The sequence below is a fragment of the Carassius carassius genome, chromosome 5 (assembly GCF_963082965.1).
Source record: "Carassius carassius chromosome 5, fCarCar2.1, whole genome shotgun sequence".
Classification (NCBI taxonomy): Eukaryota; Metazoa; Chordata; class Actinopteri; order Cypriniformes; family Cyprinidae; genus Carassius; species Carassius carassius.
In genome coordinates, this window is record NC_081759.1 from 5,635,686 (window position 1) to 5,656,482 (window position 20,797).

Genomic DNA, 20,797 nt, shown 5'->3' on the forward strand with positions numbered 1-20,797 from the left:
TCCTCAGAGGAAGTAAACTCTTTTATACTACACCAGTTAGGTTTAATACAACCTATATGAATGATCAGACAGCTCCATATTGGACCCCAAAAAATAAACTCCCGAACTAATACGACAGAAGGGTGCAATACCACTGCTTTAGCCAATTATTCTGACACATACTGATCGAGAGAGACAGAGTTTTCTGCTGTGCAACTGGAGAGATGAATTTAGGATGCAGTGCAGAGATATATGTAGTCAATGTGTGTACACTGCTTAACCGTAGTGTCTTCATAATAGAATTCTGACCTCCCACTGACAAAAGGATATTGGGAAACAACATGTAGCGCATTTCTGTATGTGAATGAGTTTATGTTAGTGTGTGTGCGGTGGTTTAAAAAGCCCTTTTCCCTGTGTAGTTCTGTTTACATGAGGGTTTGGTCCTCTTAATGTAATGTAAACTTTAGCCACGTGTACATTCTTCATCCCTAGAATGTGTTAAGATCATACAGGAATGGGTCACAGCCTGTCAGGAATGTGAAAAAAACACAAGACATTGTTCACACATTCAAACACTAGTCCATTGTGTCTGGATGGCTATAGTTCCTGGAAGAAGGCCACTCTGGATTTGGTGCTCTGTAGAGTGAGCTGTGGAGACAGATTGAAGATTGAGAGGTATAAACAACTGTGCTCAGCTCCAAAATGATGATCTTCATGTATATCAAGTGACAATTGCAGTAACTAAAATACACATATTGCCATTTACATTTTTGGGGGTCAGTAACATAAAAAAAAAAAACATCGTTACTTTTATTCAGCAAGAATCAATTATACTGACTAAAAGTGACAGCAAATACATATGTAATGTACAAACTTACTATACTTCAAAACATCCTAATTTATTACAATTTCCCAAAATATAGTATGCAGCACAACTGCTTTAGTTAGTGTTGCCAAAAGATTCAAATAAGCATAATAAACCTAGCAGATGATTTAATGTCGAAATTAGCAACAACACTTAACAATAATAATGCTTTTAATGACACATTAACATTAAACACTGAACAATCCATTAATCTTGATTAATATACATTTCTATTTGTACTGATCTTTCAATACTCAACACACACACACACACACACACATTATGAACAAACATGCGTTAACCATAAATATTACTGCATGTATTAATAAATAAACATTGATTATAATATTTTAAAAATAACAAATAATTGTTGTACATTGTTAGTTGCCTTAATGTGAGGAATAAGATATGAAGAAGTTAAATACTGAATAAATTCTACTGTTTTAACTTTGGCACATATAGTTTTTAAATATTTATGCTCATGCCATGAGAAGCACTGGACATGTATGACGTGCAATACCTGGGAGTCATGCAGTATTCATAGCGAGAGAGATTGAAATAGATAGAGAGAAGAGGGAGCGTGTGTGTCTCTGATCAACTGTCACAAGTCTGTGTGAACTCACTGACAGTGATCTTAAAAGACACTTTAAGACAGAATCCCTCATGAAAAACTGGTGTAAACAAACAAGAAGAGACAGAAGAGAGATACAGAGATGGGAAAATGATTAAATTAATGCTATATGAAGATGGTACATTTCTGCTTTATTAATGAATCATTCTGCAAGGATTTAAGGCATGAGGACTCTCACCCTGAAATACCCTAATCTGCTCTGTCGTTACCAGACACCTTGAGTTATAAATATCACTATAAATATACGGTTCGAAATGAAGACATAAGTATTTGGACTCTGTGGTTTTAAAGCATTAGTGGATCTGGTTCATAGTTAATGTGATGAATACACCGGTGGACACTCTGCTGGAGCAACAGTGTGAACTTAAGGAGAACTGACTTCCAACATCCACCAAAAACATCAAGAGGCCAGCTGGTTCGAAGTATTGCAAAAATGTGAAAAGTGCAATAGGAGTGCAGACAGTGACGTGCACGTAATCCACCACTGATAACAGCCGAAGTATGAGCGTCTACTGGCAATCGAAAGTACAGAAACATGGTGGCCTCGAGCAATTTAATCACTGTTGGTACGCATGTGGTGAATTGCATTTCATATTTATTTTTTTAGGAGACACTTTTTATCCAAAGCAACTACCAGCACACTATCTACAGGAACAAATGACTCTGTTGAAATGACTCGGTCACTGTTAGAGAAAAAGGGCAGTGCTCCAATTCATACAGCTTCCCTACCAGAGTTTGAATCTAAGACCTTTGAGTTATATATATATATATATATATATATATATATATATATATATATATATATATATATATACGTGGTTTAGTCCAATACTTTTTGTACTACTTACATACTACTTACTTACATACTACACTACCATTTGGGGTAGGAACGATTTTTTTCATGTTTCATGTTTTCTATTATTATATTTTATAAAAATAAAAAAAATACAGTAAAAACAGTAATATTGTAAAATATAATTACAATTAAAAATAACTATATTTGAATATATTCAAAATTGTAATGTATTTCTGAGATTGCAAAGATTAATTTTCAGTAGTCATTCCTCCAGTGTCACATGATCCTTTAGAAATTTTTCTAATATGCTAATTTAGTGTTCAAAACATTTCTGCGTATTAATAAAATTGAAAACGGTGCTGCTTAACATTTTTGTGGGAACAATGATAATGGAATTTTAAGAATAACACTTTTTATTTTGATATTATTATGAAAAATAATTATACAATCCAATCTTTACTAAATAGCTGTAATTTGTGATAAAGTCTTAAAGGATCTTTGTTGAAAAGTATTTATTTCTTAATTATTAATTAATATTAAAACGGTACTGTATTAGTATTGAATGGTAGTGTATACTATGTGAATTATTTTGAAATCCCTCTCTCAAAGCCAGTTGCTTCCTAAAAAAAAAACACTTTAAAGGACAGAAAAATACATCAATTTGTTGGGGGTCTCTGCAGGTTAATTGACTTTTAACTTCTCCTTAATTCAGTGCGATTAACAAAGGAATGCTTGGACACTTGCGTGCCGCCCCTTCGCTGGGGATTTTGATAGATTACCACATACACAACTGAGGGAACAGGTGAGCCTGTCAGTGCATTAAGACATGCTCACTACATCTCTTTCCCTCAGGATATAGCTAGCAGCGGGACGAGCAAGACTATGGAGAAAATCCAGCCACGGCCATTAATCATTCTACCAGTATGACCTGGAAAGCCAGTGACCCTTGTCACTTTGCTCCAAGGTCCAGTGCTCAAACTATCTGACCAATGGTGATTTACAATGAGTCGGAGAGTGTCCCTAATGCTTCTAATGCAGGCTCAACATCGGCTAAGAAAACAACAGCTGTCAAAGGGTGTAAAACCACGCTGGATTTCTAGCTGCTGTTAGTGCGAGAGCTGTAACGCCATTCCCTCCCAAGTGTCCGGCTGGATTTGCTCAAGTTCTGCTTCAATTAGACGATCACATCAAGGCAGATGACTGAACACATGGAGGGCACTCCATCCATCCAAACAACCGATCACAACACAGAAATCAATTAGCGTGGGTCTAATGAGACAATTTCACACGCTGCAGGAAAAGATTCTATGGCTAAAATGGAGCCTTTAATCTACCGTTTCATAAGACTTGATGAAAATGTAGCTGAACCTTTCAGAAAGAAGATGAATAAATTATTTTTGGATTACTGGTACTCAGTAGCATGATAAGATCATATTCATAGGAACTAGCCCTTCTGAGAAATGGTGCTACAAAACGAAGGCCGCTAAAGAGTTTAGTAAACCTGTATGTCGAATTACAAAATTATACCCATCTCAAACACAACAGACAAATTCAAATCTTACAGGTGCTTCTCAATAAATTAGAATGTCGTGGAAAAGTTAATTTCAGTAATTGAACTCAAATTGTGAAACTGGTGTATTAAATAAATTCAATGCACACAGACTGAAGTCTTTGGTTCTTTTAATTGTGATGATTTTGGCTCACATTTAACAAAAACCCATCATCAAAGAAATTAGAATACTTCCTAAGTACACAACATTTTAAGTGAATCGCTGGCCTTCTGGAAAGTATGTTCATTTACTGTAGACGTACTCAATACTTGGTAGGGGCTCCTTTTACTTTAATTACTGCCTCAATTCGGCGTGGCATGGAGGTGATCAGTTTGTGGCACTGCTGAGGTGGTATGGAAGCCCAGGTTTCTTTGACAGTGGCCTTCAGCTCATCTGCATTGTTTGGTCTCTTGTTTCTCATTTTCCTCTTGACAATACCATCAATACTTGACAATTCAGGTCTGGTGAGTTTGCTGGCCAATCAAGCACACCAACACCATGGTCATTTAACCAACTTTTGGTGCTTTTGGCAGTGTGGGTAGGTGCCAAATTCTGCTGGAAAGTGAAATTAGCATCTTCAAAAAGCTGGTCAGCTGAAGGATGCATGAGGTACTCCAAGATTTCTTGGTAAATGGGTGCAGTGACTTTGGTTTTCAAAAAGCACAATGGACCAACACCAGCAGATGACATTGCACCTCAAATCATCACAGACTGTGGAAACTTAACACTGGACTTCAAGCAACTTGGGCTATGAGTTTCTCCACCCTTCCTCCAGACTCTAGGACCTAGGTTTCCAAATAAAATTCAAAACTTGCTCTCATCTGAAAAGAGGACTTTGGACCACTGGGCAACAGCCCAGTTCTTCTCCTTAGCCCAGGTAAGATGCCTCAGGAGTGGCTTAACAAGAGGAATACGAAAACTGTAGCCAAATTCCTTGACACTTCTGTGTGTGGTGGCTCTTGAGGTCTTGACCACAGCCTCGGTCCATTCCTTGTGAAGTTCACTCAAATTCTTGAATCCATTTTGCTTGACAATCCTCATAAGGCAGCGGTTCTCTCGGTTGGGTGTGCATCTTTTTCTTCCACACTTTTTCCTTCCACTCAACTGTCTGTTAACATTCTTTGATACAGCAGTCTGTGAATAGCCTATAAACATTGGCAATTAATGTAATTCATGTTTGTGGCTTACACTCCTTGTGAAGGGTGTCAATAGCCGCTTTTTCCACTGTCGGGCCAGTGTGAGCCAGGGCTTACAAAGGGCCGGGCAGGGCTAATAGCCTTGGGCCAGTAGCACCGAGGCCAGAATAGCGCTGCGTTTCCACAGTCGAGCCTGAAGCTCCGCTGCGCTTCACTAAAACCCTCCCTTTGCACGCCTCTCAGGAACAACTTCATATAACCCCTTCATTTCACCAACAAAGAGAAGTTATCAGAAAACTAATAAATAAGTCACTGGATCTAGCGCAATCAAAAAACGAACACGATAAAAGTGTCCGTTTGTTTGCATGCTTTGTTAAATATTTAAATTCATAAGCATCTATGTTTTACTATAGAATAAGTGATACATTGATCATAATAAATTAATTTATTAGGACTTAAAATTGGTCAGACAGAAATTAATTTATTTCTATTTTATTTATTTTTAACGCTTAAGCGTTATAAAAATAGCCTGCTTATTCAGTCGAGTCTGTTTTTTGTTTATTTGTAGACACAGTAGCCTATATACGTCATATTTAGAATGAATAATAATTTCTCTTTTTTTTTTTTATAAAAGCTCCCAAACAAAAAACATTATTATATTTTAATGACATAGGCTACGTGGAGCTAAACTCTCGAGATGAGACTTATGATCGAAAATATAAGTTACTAAATAAATACACGATTGTGATAGAGAATAAGAAGCTGACGTCTGATTTCTTCAAGTGTTTGCATTTAATGTTAATGCCTAACGTGCATAGTCTTTTGCATCGCTTATAAATATTTCTGGCTTGTATGATGATTATAATCCACATCGGATAAAATGATTTCAAAAACTTGCTGCTGACTGAAAGTGAGTTTTGAGCTCAACTTATTTTGAAAAGTTTTTCATGATGGTGTCATAGCTGTTAGCTTTCTGAAATGATCCGCGATGCTGATGCTCTCCAGACACAGAGAAACTCCGCCTTTGTTCATAAGTACTCCTCTAGCCCCAGCTGGCCCTCATTGGCCCAAGGTTTTCTTCGGGCCAAAAAACCCTGGCCGTTGGCCCGAGGAAGCCCCAACGAGGCAAGATCAAGCCCTGGAAGTAACTGTGGAAATGCGACTGGCCCTGGCACGCACTAGCACACCCACTTTTAGCCCGACAGTGGAAACGCGGCTAATGATTGTCTTCTGGACAACTGTCAGATCAGCAGTCTTCCCCATGATTGTGTAGCCTAGTGAACCAAACTGAGAGACAATTTTGAAGGATCAGGAAACCTTTGCAGGTGTTTTGAGTTGATTAGCTGATTGGCATGTCACCATATTCTAATTTGTTGAGATAGTGAATTGGTGGTTTGTTGTTAAATGTGAGCCAAAACCATCACAATTAAAATAACCAAAGACTTAAACTACTTCAGTCTGTGTGCAATGAATTTATTTAATACATGAGTTTCACAATTTGAGTTGAATTACTGAAGTAAATGAACTTTTCCACAACATTCTAATTTATTGAGAAGCACCTGTATGTAAGGAATTATTCAAACACTGTAGAGCAACCTGTTGAAATAAGGACAGTCCTGTATGTTGTAAGCAGCGAAAACTTAAATGGGAGGTATAATGCTATTTCATGCATTCAGAGTTATTTACACTGTTAAAGAGTTGGATTTTCATGCTAAACATGACTTTAGTATGAATTTTAATGATCTAAAACCATGTACCATGTCTGGCTTTGTGTAAAATGTATTTAACCCACCTTTTTAAAGTTGCTCTGCTTGCTGGTGCCTTTCTCAGTGTTCTCATTATGTAGAATGTCTAGAGGCGTTTCTCGCTCCTTTAGCTTTAAAGACTCAATCTCGGTCTTCAGTTCATTTAGCTGCTCCTGAAGGTGTTTGCTCTTCTCCATATACTCGACCCTGCCAAACAGGACAGACGCATTGTGTATCGAAGCTGCTCTCTTGGTCTCCATAAGTTTTAAGGCCTAGTCACACCATTTTTGTCCTTTTGTCACTTCCTTGTTTAGGTGTGAACAGGCATTTGTTGGAAACTAAAACTACTGTTCAAAAGTTGGTAAGCTAGATGTTAGTCTCTTGCTCATCAAAACGCAGTAAAAACTATTACTCCAATTCAAAACAACTTGAATAATATATTGTCAAATGTAATATATTCCTGTGATATTTCCTTAATATGATTTGAATTCCTGATTCCTGTGGCAAAGCTGAATTTTCAGTATCATTACACCGGTCTTTAGCGCCACATGATACTTCAGAAATCATTCTAATATGCTGATTTGCTGCTCAAGAAACATTTCTTATTATCAGTGTTGACAGACATATTCTTTGTTGAACAGAAAGTTCAAAAGTAAAGCATTTGTTTGAAATATAAAGCTTTTGTAACAATTGATTGTTTCAATCAATTTAATCTAACCTTACTTACTCCAACTTCCCCAAACTTTTGAACAGTAATGCATTTATGATTAATTGGACACTCGTTCAATCAATATCATTTAAGAACCACAGCATCTCTCACACTCATAAATCATCTTCAAATTGTGTTTTTAGCTTTTTAAAACAGTATTTGGCCTAACTAAAAGTAGACATTCTTGTGGAACTGTCTAAAACAAGGTGTCAGGGAGTTTTAGGACTTAAAAACAAAACCCATCACACAGGTGAGTATCAGCAGAGAGGACAGACTCCACCTCAGTTGATGTAACTGGATCAAAAGGTGTGGACAGACGTGACAGAGACTATGATCAGGATGGACTGATGCCTGAAACAGGCTGCACTCACTTCTCCTTTTCGATCTCCATGGACAGACGTTTCATGTCTGTGTCTTTGAAGTCAAAACTCAGGTTCTCCATGCTGAAGTTGAAGTTCGGGCCATCAGGAGGAAGAGTGTTGGCAGGCAACGGCACAGGCTGTGCAGTGAAAGAGAGAAAGAGGAAGAGAAGGAAAGCTGAGCTACAAGTTCAATGAACAAAAATAATTAAGCAATATCACAAAAGCAAGAGTACATCCCAGTATTAAAATTAGTGCTGTTAATTAATTGCAATAAATCGCATCGCATTGTTTACATAATATATGTTTGCACCTTGCATTTAAGAAAAATTATTTTTATATATTTATATATAATACAAATTATATGAATATAAATATATGCATGTAAATACATGTGCATATTTTCAAAATCTATACTACATGTGTTTGTATTTAAATATACATAATACATATACACAAATATATCATGTAAACAAACTTATTTTGGATGCCATTAATCGCGATTAATCATTTGACAACAGCACTAATTAAAATACTTAATATTAAAACTTGATGCATTGTCATCTTTCTAGTAAAATTAAATTCGATTGAACCTGATATCAGCTTCGTCAAGTCATAATGTTCAAAATCGAATTAGATCACCAGATCCGTTATATTCCAATAATGCCATTATTATATGTTACATTTCTAAAGGAAATAAAGTTACTTAGAATGTACTATATTTAACCACCTCTGAAGAAAATGACTATACGCAGGACAAAACAAATGAATTTAAACTCAACATGACATTTTACTTCGGTTACATAGCAGATGTTCAAGCGAAAGGCTTTTTTTATTATATAAGAAGTTCGCGAACTAGAAGAATTGGACAAAGAACATGTATTAAAGTAAAAGAGGTGACCCCAATTTTGATTTCATTTTAGCCTAACATGTTAAGTCGACTTTATTTCAATAGCAATTTATTCTATAGAGATCAGGTTCACAGAATTAAACATTAAACTAAAAGAATCAATAATGCAAACTTCAACAATGAGGCAGATCCAAAACTGCTACAAAGCAGCTGTAAAAAGGACATTTAACGGTTGCATTTGACCGGTCAACCTAATGATCTTTATAGCGCCTACGAATTCATGCACCTAGTATGAGCTTCAGAAAAACTATATATATATATATAAAAAAAAAACACTTAAAAATTCTTGGTAAGACATCAATACCTGCAGACAGAGGCAACGCTTTGAAATGCCTCCTGGATTTTTAAGTGGTCGAACAGATCTAACATTAGCCAGACATAGAGAGAGCTAATGTCTGAAATGATATGCTGACCCTCCAATCACCCCTAACACACCGTGCATGTAAAATGGGTGTTGGATTTTCAAGAGTATCCACAAAGCTTTAAAAGAGCGGAAGAGCTCAGCTCCCAAGTGCTTAGGCTAATGATTAGGGAACTCATGGTAATAGCACTGAAATGTTGTTTCCAGGTAGAAAAATTTACTCTCTGGGAAGATTTATGTAGAAAAAAACAATAATAATTCTGATCTCAATTATATCTATTATCTATACGAGGCTTAGGACAATCCCTTAATAGTTGTCCATTTGAATCAGACATGAAGTACACTCAGTCATCATGTGTATTCAAACCTGGTGGATATTCACAATGCATTTAATGGAGGTATTCAAGTTAACTGTGGTCTCTCGCTAGCAGTTTCTGAACCCATCACAGCTTAATATGAATATAAATATTACTTCTAGATTGCATTAAGGTGGTTATTGTGAGGCTAAAACACTCTCGAAGGTTTCTCTGGACGAGAGGGGAACGTTTTCTTGCGAGTAGTGGAATGGTTGTCTGATGCAACTTTTGTTTAAATAAATTATCTAGATATTGACAAATGGCCAAGAGGCTAAATCAGACTAGCGTAAAAACCCATAACTGTGCAGAGTTTAAAACCTTTTTCTCTCTAAAACTGGACTGGAATTGGACACCAGCCTAATTGAGAACGACAAGCATTGATGTAACATCATCTGGGGGAGCGTTTTGGTAAGGGATGGGTGGTTACCGAATACGCTGATTTGCTGGTGATCTCAAGTAGTTTGTTTTTGGCTTTGCGCTCCGATTCCCTTGCCTCCTGCAGGTCCTGTTTCAGCTGGTCGGCCTCATTCGCCCTGAGGAGAATAGATACATGGGTTACTCACTCAAGGTTTGAACCCTTTTAAGTGGACACAGTGCTGGGCCCTCCAAAGAACAAATTCAGCTGGAAATGGAAAAATGGATGCTCAGATCTTCAGAAAACTGAGACTTTCACAGGCACCAAATCAAGCAGCTATCCCAGCATGCATGCCAACAGAGTGCCAAATACCAAGTAAAGGCCCAGCAGATGGGTTTGAGGAGGGCCACCAGCATATCTCCAGCTGTGAGAGAAAAATCTGGGATGTCTTTTATGATACATGTTCACATACTGAGGTTTAAATAATACATTATAGATTAGAGCTGAAACGATTCCTCGAATAACTCGAGTAACTCGATTACAAAAAATGATCGAGGCCTCGAAGCCTCTTTTAATTTATTTTAAATCTCACGTCAGGTTCTTTCGCAATGATTTTTTTAATGTGACACAACGCGTTTACGTCACCCACTAAGCGGAAGGAGACACAAGCCCTGCGTCCGAAATCGCATACTGCAAGGAGTCAGCAGTGTTTTGATTTGAGGGCGCGGGCAAACGTAAAGAGAACGTCGTGGATTGTGTCCATTGCAAGATAGAGCTGGCATACCACAACTAGGGCCCTATGATTTCCGCGATGCAGAAAAGGCGGAGGGAATCGCGGAATACAGTCATAAAAACAGAATTTACAGTTTAACACGGAATTTGCCGAATTTTGAATGAATTAATCAAAAATAGGTCATTGCACTTACATCAAATCACGATATTAATTAATATCTGAAAATATTAAGCCGGAACAGTCTGTTTAAATATGAATCCTGCATGTTCTGCGTGTCTCTGTTAATGAATGGCGCAGAAGCGCTTCTTCATTCATAAACACGCGGAAGCGCACCGTCTTTCCTCTCACTAAATAAAGACGTGAACACATGAACAACATCTCCAGAACTGCTCTGACAGCCACTTCATGAGCATTTGACCGTTTGATTAGAGGAAAACTAGGGTCACATCACATACACAGAACCGTAAAGGTACGTCAACCCGTCAAAATAAAAGTCAGGTTAAAGTCTATTGTTCAGAAGAATGTACATAGCCTGGGCTACTACTACCACTACAAAAAACAAAAAAACATTATTTTTCTTTAAGGTTTAATCACACAACATTTCTTCCATGTTTTATTTTTTAATAGTAAAAAGTTAAGTTTGCTTAATTTTCAATAATTAAAAGATAAATTAAATTAATGTTTTATGTGTTTAATGTTAATTGTGCATCTCAGAAAATGCTTTATTTAAAACCCCAACTGAATGGCACTGAAATGCACTTAATTCATCTGTCAACTTTCTTGTCATTGTTCACAGTACAAGTACAGACAGAGAAACAATGGGTAATAATTAAATGTTTATTTTTGATCTATGCATTGCATTCTATGCATTTAAAAAATAAAAATAGATTTTTTTTCTAAAAAAGGAAACTTAGTTGTTAATTTTAAGAGACCCAGGAGTCTTATTTTCTCTTGCATAATTAATATTGCACCTTAAGCAAACACACATTTCATCCGATTACTCGATTAATCGATGGAATTTTTAGTAGAATACTCGATTACTAAAATATTCGATAGCTACAGCCCTATTATATATGTTGCTTGTTTTAATCCAATGCTTTTAATCCAAACTGATTTTTAATAGTAATAAAAAGTAATACAAAATGTATTTAAAAATAATCTAAATAAATAATATTTAAACAATGAATGAGTGAGTGGTGATCAAAAATCACTGCCATGTTGCTATACTGCCATGTCATTGTTAAAGTCTTCTAGGTGGTCGCTTGTGTTAGGCCAGATTATTAGTATTATTTGTATAATATTATAGTATTTAGAATTATTTTTCCCTTTAATAATTTTTAATTAAGTTTAAATTTGTTATGTGCTTTTGTCATTTGTATTAGTTTTTATATTTCCATTTGGTGATTTTAGTGTTTCAACTTTTTTCAGTTACATTTCAAATTTTAATTTCAAGTTTTTTTTATAATTAGCTTTTAAATTTCACAAACACACACACACACACACACACACAAAGAGAGAGAAATGTAAAAACAGCCTTATTTCATGATTTTTTTTTAATACTTTTAAAAGTGAAAAGTATGACTTGATGTATTTTTACATAGCATTTTATATTTTCAGGAAAGAATGAAAAATAGCACCCACTTGGCTAATTAAAAAATGACAATCAAAAGAAGAACTTTTCAAACACAACTAAATGAGCTTTTATAATTTAACCATTGGTACACAACAAAATATTATTATTTAAACACTACATGTGTCATCTAACATCATCACCTTGTCAAGCACCCATCTGATGAAAGAAAATAGATAGAAATAGGCAGAGTGTGTTTGTGTGTGTCAGAGATGTTACCTCCTTTCAGACTCTTCTGCCATCTTGAGTGCAAGCATCTCAACCTCTAGCATCTTCTGTTCCATTAGTCTCTTCTCCTCCTCAGTGCGAATGGCTGTCACCTTTATAAAGAGTAATTCAGAGCATGATGTGTCCTCAATGCTCCAAAAGGATCCTCTATGAGCAGCTGGTGTGGGCAAATGCTCACTAACCTTAATACGATGCATCTCCTGTTCAGCCTCGGCTGCTTTCTGAGCCAACAGCTTGGCCTCTTCCTCAGCGATTTGTGCCTTCTCCGCCAACAGATCTGCAGTCTCCTCCGAGCGTAACTGAGAACAGAGACCACACGCTTTGGATAGATGCACATAGAAGATTATTTGAATTAGTGTTATGCTGAACACAGAGGGTGAACTATAAGGAGAAATGCATATATCTGTTGTACTTACACTTATATCAGTTTAAAAGCCAAATTCCTTTTGTTTGCAAGAGCCACAACACCCTAATAATGTGCACTAAATACTGAGTCTTTAAATGCCATTTGAAAGTGAAGAGATAACACAAAAATACAGCCTTAGAAATATCGTTATATGCAATGATATAGTACATTTAGTAATATTTAGGTCGACTGGATTGCAATAAATTTGAATTAGACCTTAAAGTGATTCTTTTTATTTTTTACTGATCATTATGATTTATTTAAAATACTTGTATTTGCTCTTATTATCATCATTATACTAGTACTTTTGACATTCCTAGATGCTGTGGCAGGTTAATTATGATTGGTTGATCAGTGATAATTAAAATATGTTACTACTAAGACAAGTATAGATACCTTTGTGCTCTAGCAAGCACTGATGCACTTAGGGTAAGTATATTTAGTGTGGGTGACCATTTAGTTTCTCACCAGTGCTTCATTGGCCATGTGAGCTTCGTCCTGCAACTGAATCAGTCTCCTCTCCAGTTTATCACGAACTCTTTCTGCCTCCTCACGCAACTGTTTCTCCCTCTCCAGCCTCTGCCGTTCCATCTACAGAGAGGTACAAAAATCTCATTCATATTTCACCGCTGTTAAATGGGTTTACTGGATCACAAATCCAGCACCTGGTTAAAGGTGCCTGGAGGTGCAACAGGAAAATCAATGCATGTGGTGACCATCAAGTCTTAAGATTTACTAGAGAGGGAGGGAGGATTTCCCTGACACTTCTCAAGCTCTCCAAAGCTAAATGATATTTTTCAAACCTGCAGTCATTTATTGGAATATATCTATATACATAAACTACTGTTCAAAGGTTTAGGATCCATAAGATTCTTTCTTTTCAACTTTGTTTGGGTTTCATTTCTTTTGATCCTGTAAGGCAAGATCTAATTGAAAAACAGAGCCCAGAAACGGTTTGTTTTCATTTTTTTATTGGTTTAGCATAAACAATCTCTCTGATGCTGTTAATCCGAAATCATTCCTGACCTGTTTGCGAGCTTTCTCTTCTCTAGCCAGCATCTTCATCTGCTGGACTTCCAGCGAATCAATTCTGCGTCTCCTCATGAAGAGGTCATGGTTCCCGATGCACAGCTGAAGAATCTTCAAACACATCAAAACTGCTTTATCAAAAACTTATTTGCCCCTCACAAAAAAAAGAAAAAAAAACCATGAACATTTAGTCAATCATTCATCCTCATTTTGTTCGATACCTAAATGACTTTTTAATGCCTGAAATTTCAGTCCGCTTCTCACAAATGCCATGACATATATATTAGTTATAGGTTGAAGGGACCATTTTATGATGGATTTATGTGGCCATTCTTTGGAAAAGGGCACTCTAGACAATCAGCTAAATTTCTATTTTTGTTTTTCACAGCATAAGTGAAATCATACTGGTCTGGCTCAACATGAGGGTGAGTAAATGAGGACCATTTTTAATTCTGGGTACCTTTAACTAACAAATGATAGCATCTCTTGATTAATGGCATATAGATTTTGTAAACCTACAATCTTCTGGCAACAGCCCAGATCTTAAACCACATACCACACCACAGCGGGTTTGCGAAGAACAGTTTGAAATTGATCACTGCATTACATCACATCATGAAATACTCACCAGTTTATTGACTCTGAGTTTCGAGGAGTTGAATTTGAAGACATCGGCCCTCTTATCCAATGGTTTAATGGCAAACTGAAGACACAGTGACAGGAATTAGTGCACCAGCAACATTACTGAATATGAATTGTTAAAAAAAATGAGTACCTCTTTATCACTGTACGAGATGTTTCTGATCTCATTCCAGGGAAAAGAGATTTTGGGCGTCAGTTTATTACTCGGGTCATAAATGTGGAGGCCCAAAGCGTCAACACCCAGCAGTAAGCTGGTTTCCTTTTTATTCTTGAAAAATAAAAACATTAAAAAGACCAATTTATTTAACTAGCATGATCACACTGCAATGGCTATTCAGAGTGAAAAATAAAGTCAAACCCCTGGCAAAAGTAATATTGCAAACAAAAAGGCAGAAATAATGAAGTGTCACGCAGGGGGGACACCAAAGGAAATGTGAGATGATTTAAGCTAAAGGTGACTAGGTCACCAATAACAAAATGTTTGATTATTATGCAAAATATTAATAATATTAACAATAATAAAAAGCATTTTGCTGTCCCTGGATCAAGCTCAAGTTGTTACTTCCATACAGCAGCGGAGGCATTTCTTACCCTAATGGAAAAGTAATTGATCCCATACATCTCCAGATCCTGAGCTATTTTTAAATACTCCATCTCAGCTTCATCTCTGCAGCACACAATAACAAACGAAAACGTGGGAGGGAGGAAAGGAGGGAGACAGAAGGGAGAGAGAATAAATTAAGACACAAAATAAAATCTATTCTACCGCAGGGCTTTAATGAAACTTGACTAACTTTGAGTGCAGAAACTAGAGGTCACACTGTATGTCTTACAGAACCTGATTGTGGCAAAGAACACAAACACACACATACTCATCGAACTCACCAATTAAAAATATCATGCTAAAAACAACTAGATTTTTAGTACCACCTCATGTTCTTGTGAGTCTGCTTGCCTTGTCAAACTGTGCTTACAGAACCAGCCAGTATTTCAAAACTGACGTTTAAATAAGCCATCTAAAAACCAGCCAAACACATCAGTCTAAATCTATCAACAACCAAATGATTAAACAAGTAAAATATCAAATACTGTATGACTGTAAAATAATGAAAAAATTATTCCTTTTTTTTAAATATTAAAATAAACGAATTTAAACAATGAATAAATGTAAAATAAAACAAACAGATGAGCATGTTCTGTGTAAAGGGTCCCGTTAGACCACCTTTGAAATTATAAAATAACAAAACAACTAAAAAATAAATAAGAACAATAAATGTAAAATAAAAAAACAGTAAAATACCTCAAAGTTAAAAACAAATAAATGGGAAAATAGTAAAAATATATATTACACAGCTTTAGGACAAAAAACCTTGACAAACACTGGACTTCAAAGAAAAAAATAACTAAGCTGGGTGTATGTAAGAAAGAGAGAGATAAAGATGTGCAGACTGTATTTGTGAGTGTGTTTTATGAAGTGCTGTCAAATGTTAGGAGAAGGTGTGGAATAAGAAAGTGCCCTACATGCATCTAAATAAGCTCTGAAGCAATGCTGGAAGTCGGTTTCATCATCACAGTAGACCAATTTGGACTTTTTTTGAGCAAGGTTATGCCCGGTTCTGGATAAAGAAACATTTTGTGAGTGTCTTGACTTTCAAAAGTGCAGATAACACATAGTGAAGCCACATTTGTGCAACACTGCGCATTTATAGCATCACAGAACCAGATTGGTTTTGGTCAAATTTGCAGCCGATTCTGACCAACATTCAAAGCATCCAGCACAGCTTGTTTGTTGCACTTGATTAAAGACTGTGATTTTAGAAGGCGTTTGCCATTTCTGTGAGCAACAAGAGTTACGTGAAAAATAAGGTGGGCAAGCAGTCTGGGACTGAGACTAGAGGGTACAATACCTGGTTCTGCCCCTGTGCTCAGCGTAGCAGACCGTGATTCTCTCCTCCCACATCTCTGCAGTCATCTGGTACAGATTAATAACCTGCACAAGAGAAACACACATGAAGATCAGTCAACAACTTGAATAAAGTCTATAACGGTCTCATCTGGGCGTTTTCATAACAGAGCTCTTGGTGCGCATCAGACTCTGTTTGACATCAATATAATTTATTTTGCTGGAATGAAAGCTACTTTCCATCAAAAAGGATGTGAACAACTGTTGATAACATACACTACCATTTCAAAAGACTTTTTGGAAAAGATGACATTTCTAATATAACAATTGTTTAAAAAATATCATTATTGTAAATTATAATGATTAATAAATTATATTCTTTTAAACTTTCTATTCATCAAAGCATCCAGAAAAAAGCATTTCAATTTCCAGAAAATATTAAGCAGCACAACTGCTACCAACATTAATAATAATTATAACAACAATGTTTCTAGAGCATAAACTCAATATATTATAATACTTTCTGAAGGATCATGTGATATTAAAGACTGGAGTAAAAAATCAGCTTTGCCATCACAAGTATAAATTATTATTTAAAATCTATTAAAATAGAGAAATAGTGAAAAATAGGAAATAGTTATTATAAATTGTAATAATATTTTACAGAATTACTGTTTTTACTGTATTTTTGATCAAATATATTCCACATGCCATATGATTACAATGCATTTCTTTTAGTGAATGGTCCCCACAGATATTACCTTTAACATTTCTGGGCTAGATAGAGTTAAATTGAGTTCTGGACTGGTGGTGAAAGTTTTTCTTCTCCTGAGACACTTTAGCTAAGGTGCTAAATGGCTGCTGCTAGTATTTATTCTGGTAAACACTGATTTCACAAATAGTTTGAGCGAAATAAACATGTATATCATGGGCGGAAAAGAAATCAGTTTCAGAACTATCAATCAAACCAAGAGTTAAACAGAGTAAAAACAACACAATGGCTAATAGAGCTGAAGGACATTTCCTAATTAAGTGGGACTATTTAAATCCTTCAGACGATTTTGAATGCCAGTGGAGTAAACAAACGCTCTTTCGCAGTACTTACTGACATGCGAGCGAATGCTTCCAGCAGAGAGCTTTCACTACATCTAACGCCCTACGGGAAGCCAGCCGAAGCCTTACAGGCTCGTTACAGAGCTCTGCGAACATAATCAGCATAATTATCATGGAGCGATGCCTAGCTCAACATCACACTCACTCTCTTTGGTAGCAGCTCCTCTTGGGACAGGAAGCCCAGCTTGTGGACATTAGGGTCATAATCACCATACTGCAGAAACAAGATGAGAAATTAAAATGAGCTCAATTATGAATACTAAGAGAGGGGGAAAAATGGACTCACACAGTCAGAAAGAAACAGCCATTATATTCACCTGCTCTCACTTAAAGTAAATCAAGTAATACACTGTTGCGTAAAACATAAAAGCACTTACAAATCAAAATAAGATGAAATACAGCTGTGAGTTTTTATGAGAGGCATTATGGGTAGGATAAGTAGAGAATAAAAAAGGTGCTGCTGAAAGAGGTAATTGCACGATCACATTTTACACAGATGTTGCAACAGCAAAATGGTGGTTTGTACAGTGACTATGGGAATTGATGCAGAATGCCTCAGAGAAATTAGACATAAAAAAAATTAGACTACCACTCAAATGTTTGGGGTTGGTAAGATGTTTAATGTTTTTGAAAGAAGTGTATTGCGATCACCAAGGCTGCATTTATTTGATCAAAAATACAGTTAAAAGAATAATATTATGAAATATTACCATTTAAAAATGTAAAACATTTTAATTCAAATTTATACAATATATGAATTAATAAAAAGTTATTATCAGTCATTATTCCAGTCTCACATTAATCCGTCTGAAATGCCGATTTGTTTATTATCATCATCAATATTTTTTGTGGAAACTGAAGTTCAAAAGAAAAGCATTTGAAATAGAAATGTTTTTATGCTTCGATCAGTTTGATGAATGATTGTGTAAAAAAAGTATTCATTTCATTACAAATATATCTTCCTCAAAATGTTGTTTACATCCATGTCCCAGAGTTGAGAGAGTTGGCTATAACATATCAAACCAGTCTTACACAAAAACATTAAAATGTTATGGTTATACTTTTGAAATGGTCCGAAATTGACGTTAATGTATTTACTGTCTATATTTTTGTTTTTAAACAGAGTAAACTGTCTGTGGTAATCAATACCACGCCACAAATGCAGTACATAAAAATAGCTGAGAATACTCCTGTAAGACGAGGCATATGGATGTCACGATTCCAAAATAGAGCTCATTACAGATATTGGACTGCTTGCAGGAACTGAAGAACAAGCAGATATGCAGAATCAGAAATGCAACACAGTAATACTCCATAAGTGTCATGCTGGCTTGTCATTTTGAGCTCTACGGACAGATTCGCTCTGCTCGGCTGTGATGAGACTGGCATGTGAAAGCATCCCCATTTACAAGTGTCTTTGTGAATGGTTGCTATCTAAAGCTTCGCTCCTGCATTAAGAACAAGTTTTCACAGTAAGGGAGGAACTCAGCCTCTCTTTATTTCTTACTTGTCTGCCTATGCTGATATAATGTTTTTAAAATAGTATCTTATGTTCGCTAAGGCTGCATTTGTTTAAAATACAATAAAATAGTAATGTTGTGAAATATTATAACAATTACAAATAATTCTATTTTCATTTATCTTAAAATTAAATTTATATTTGCGATGCAAAGCTGAATTGTCAGCATCATTACTCCAGTCTTCAGTGTCACATAATCCTTCAGAAATTATGCTAATATGCCGATTTGCTGCTCAAACTTTTCTTATCAACAATGTTGAAAACTTTTGTTGCTTAATATTTTTGTGGCAAAGAACAGCATTTAATTGAAATAGAAATCCTTTGTGACATTATACATATCAGTCAAAGATGAACATCTAACTTAAAAACAAAAACTTAAATGACAAGAAAAGAGCTGTAATAAATGAATTGTTTTTGTGTTTTGATATATTTTATAATATCAAAAGAAAAAAAAGATCAGTTATGCACAAATCATATACATGACCACTTTGAAATCAATGGCGGGTTTCCCAAAGCTGCTGTAAAAAGCCTTGAGAAGCCATCAAAAGACTTTAGCACACCAGCACAAGGCTCAAACAGCAGCTAAACAAACTGCCTTGCCATGTGAAGCATACAAATTTAACAAAGCAAACAAAAGCTTGAGCTTACTCCCATCCAGTTTTTAGAGCCATCTAGTGTTGCTCTGTGTCTGACGTGAGTCAGAGAGAAACAGAGTACGATTCCTAAATTGGCACAAGGTGAGCTGTGTGCAGTTATCCAAGGCTTTTGGATAAATCACGTTCTTGTTGCCCCTGAGCTGTCAATCAAACTGACACCTGCTTAATAAAATGGGCTTCCTCCCGTGGGAAGAGTGTAATGGGATAAATGCCGCCCTTGAAGGACATCCATAGGAGGTTAAGGTTTAGCTCTGATACATTTTTGTGTTTCTATCAAAGAAATAAGGGTTTAAAAAAAAAAACGGGTGTGTTGGAGCACTGACCTTAGCGTGGACGGCATAAGAGGCTAACAGCACCGAAGCCTCAGGTGGACAGTATATCTCCTCCTCTAAAATACTCTTTTTCACCTGCAGGATATCAGAAGAGAGGAGAGCAAAATTAACAGTAGTTCATTATTATTACTGCTACTTATTTAAGGGAATGTGTTACCAAAAATTTTATGCAATCCCATCATGATTATAATATAGTGATATGTGCCTGGATCTTGCTAAAGGGCACAATGGTGGTAGGATCATCCCTTCACAGTGTTTGAATCTGGATAATTTTGGTTACTTGCCCAGATATAGAAGTACTATTAACTACTAGCAAAAGATAATATTAGAGACAGCGTGTTAAAACACATTTGTTTTGTTTTTTTAAATGTCATTTATTCCTATGATGGCAAAGCTGATTACTCCAGTCTTCAGCATCATATGAACCTTCAGAAATCATTCTAATATGTAGATTTAATGCCTAAAAAAAAACATTTCATTGATCACAGCTGTAATGCGTCATATTTTTTGTGGAAACTATGATACTGTTTTTTTTTCAGGATTTTTTGGATGAATAAAAAGTTTAAAATAAAATAGTTTATTTGAAATAGAAATCCATTGTAACCCTAAACATGCATTTGTCCTTTTTTAATCAGTTTAATCACTTAAAAGTATTAATTTCTTTAAAAAAACAACAACATTTTTTAAATTAAATAAATACAGCAAACCACAGGTTATTTTCAACTTCTGCATCCAAGCATAAAATGTAAATTTAAAATAATACTAATAAATTGGTCAATTTAGCTAGATGCTAACTATTACATGGAAACAGAAAGAGCATAAAACCAAGCAGTCTCTGATATCAAAATAAAAAT

At 35.8% G+C, this 20,797-nt stretch overlaps 1 protein-coding gene across 1 annotated transcript in view; it reads right to left on the reverse strand.

Annotated features, from left to right (window-relative positions):
* Positions 1-20,797, reverse strand: part of nf2a (NF2, moesin-ezrin-radixin like (MERLIN) tumor suppressor a) — a 32,042-nt gene that overhangs the window by 195 nt on the left and 11,050 nt on the right. The window contains exons 5-18 of the mRNA XM_059549556.1: positions 19,935-20,018; positions 17,582-17,650; positions 16,328-16,410; positions 15,012-15,087; positions 14,554-14,688; positions 14,407-14,481; positions 13,776-13,889; positions 13,218-13,340; positions 12,526-12,642; positions 12,335-12,435; positions 9,825-9,930; positions 7,783-7,910; positions 6,750-6,909; positions 1-627 (exon numbers count right to left, since the gene is read on the reverse strand). The exon at positions 1-627 is cut by the window's left edge and continues 195 nt beyond it. Coding sequence (XP_059405539.1) covers positions 577-627; positions 6,750-6,909; positions 7,783-7,910; positions 9,825-9,930; positions 12,335-12,435; positions 12,526-12,642; positions 13,218-13,340; positions 13,776-13,889; positions 14,407-14,481; positions 14,554-14,688; positions 15,012-15,087; positions 16,328-16,410; positions 17,582-17,650; positions 19,935-20,018 — 1,422 coding nt within the window. The 3' untranslated portion in view covers positions 1-576. The remainder of the gene's footprint in view (positions 628-6,749; positions 6,910-7,782; positions 7,911-9,824; positions 9,931-12,334; positions 12,436-12,525; positions 12,643-13,217; positions 13,341-13,775; positions 13,890-14,406; positions 14,482-14,553; positions 14,689-15,011; positions 15,088-16,327; positions 16,411-17,581; positions 17,651-19,934; positions 20,019-20,797) is intronic.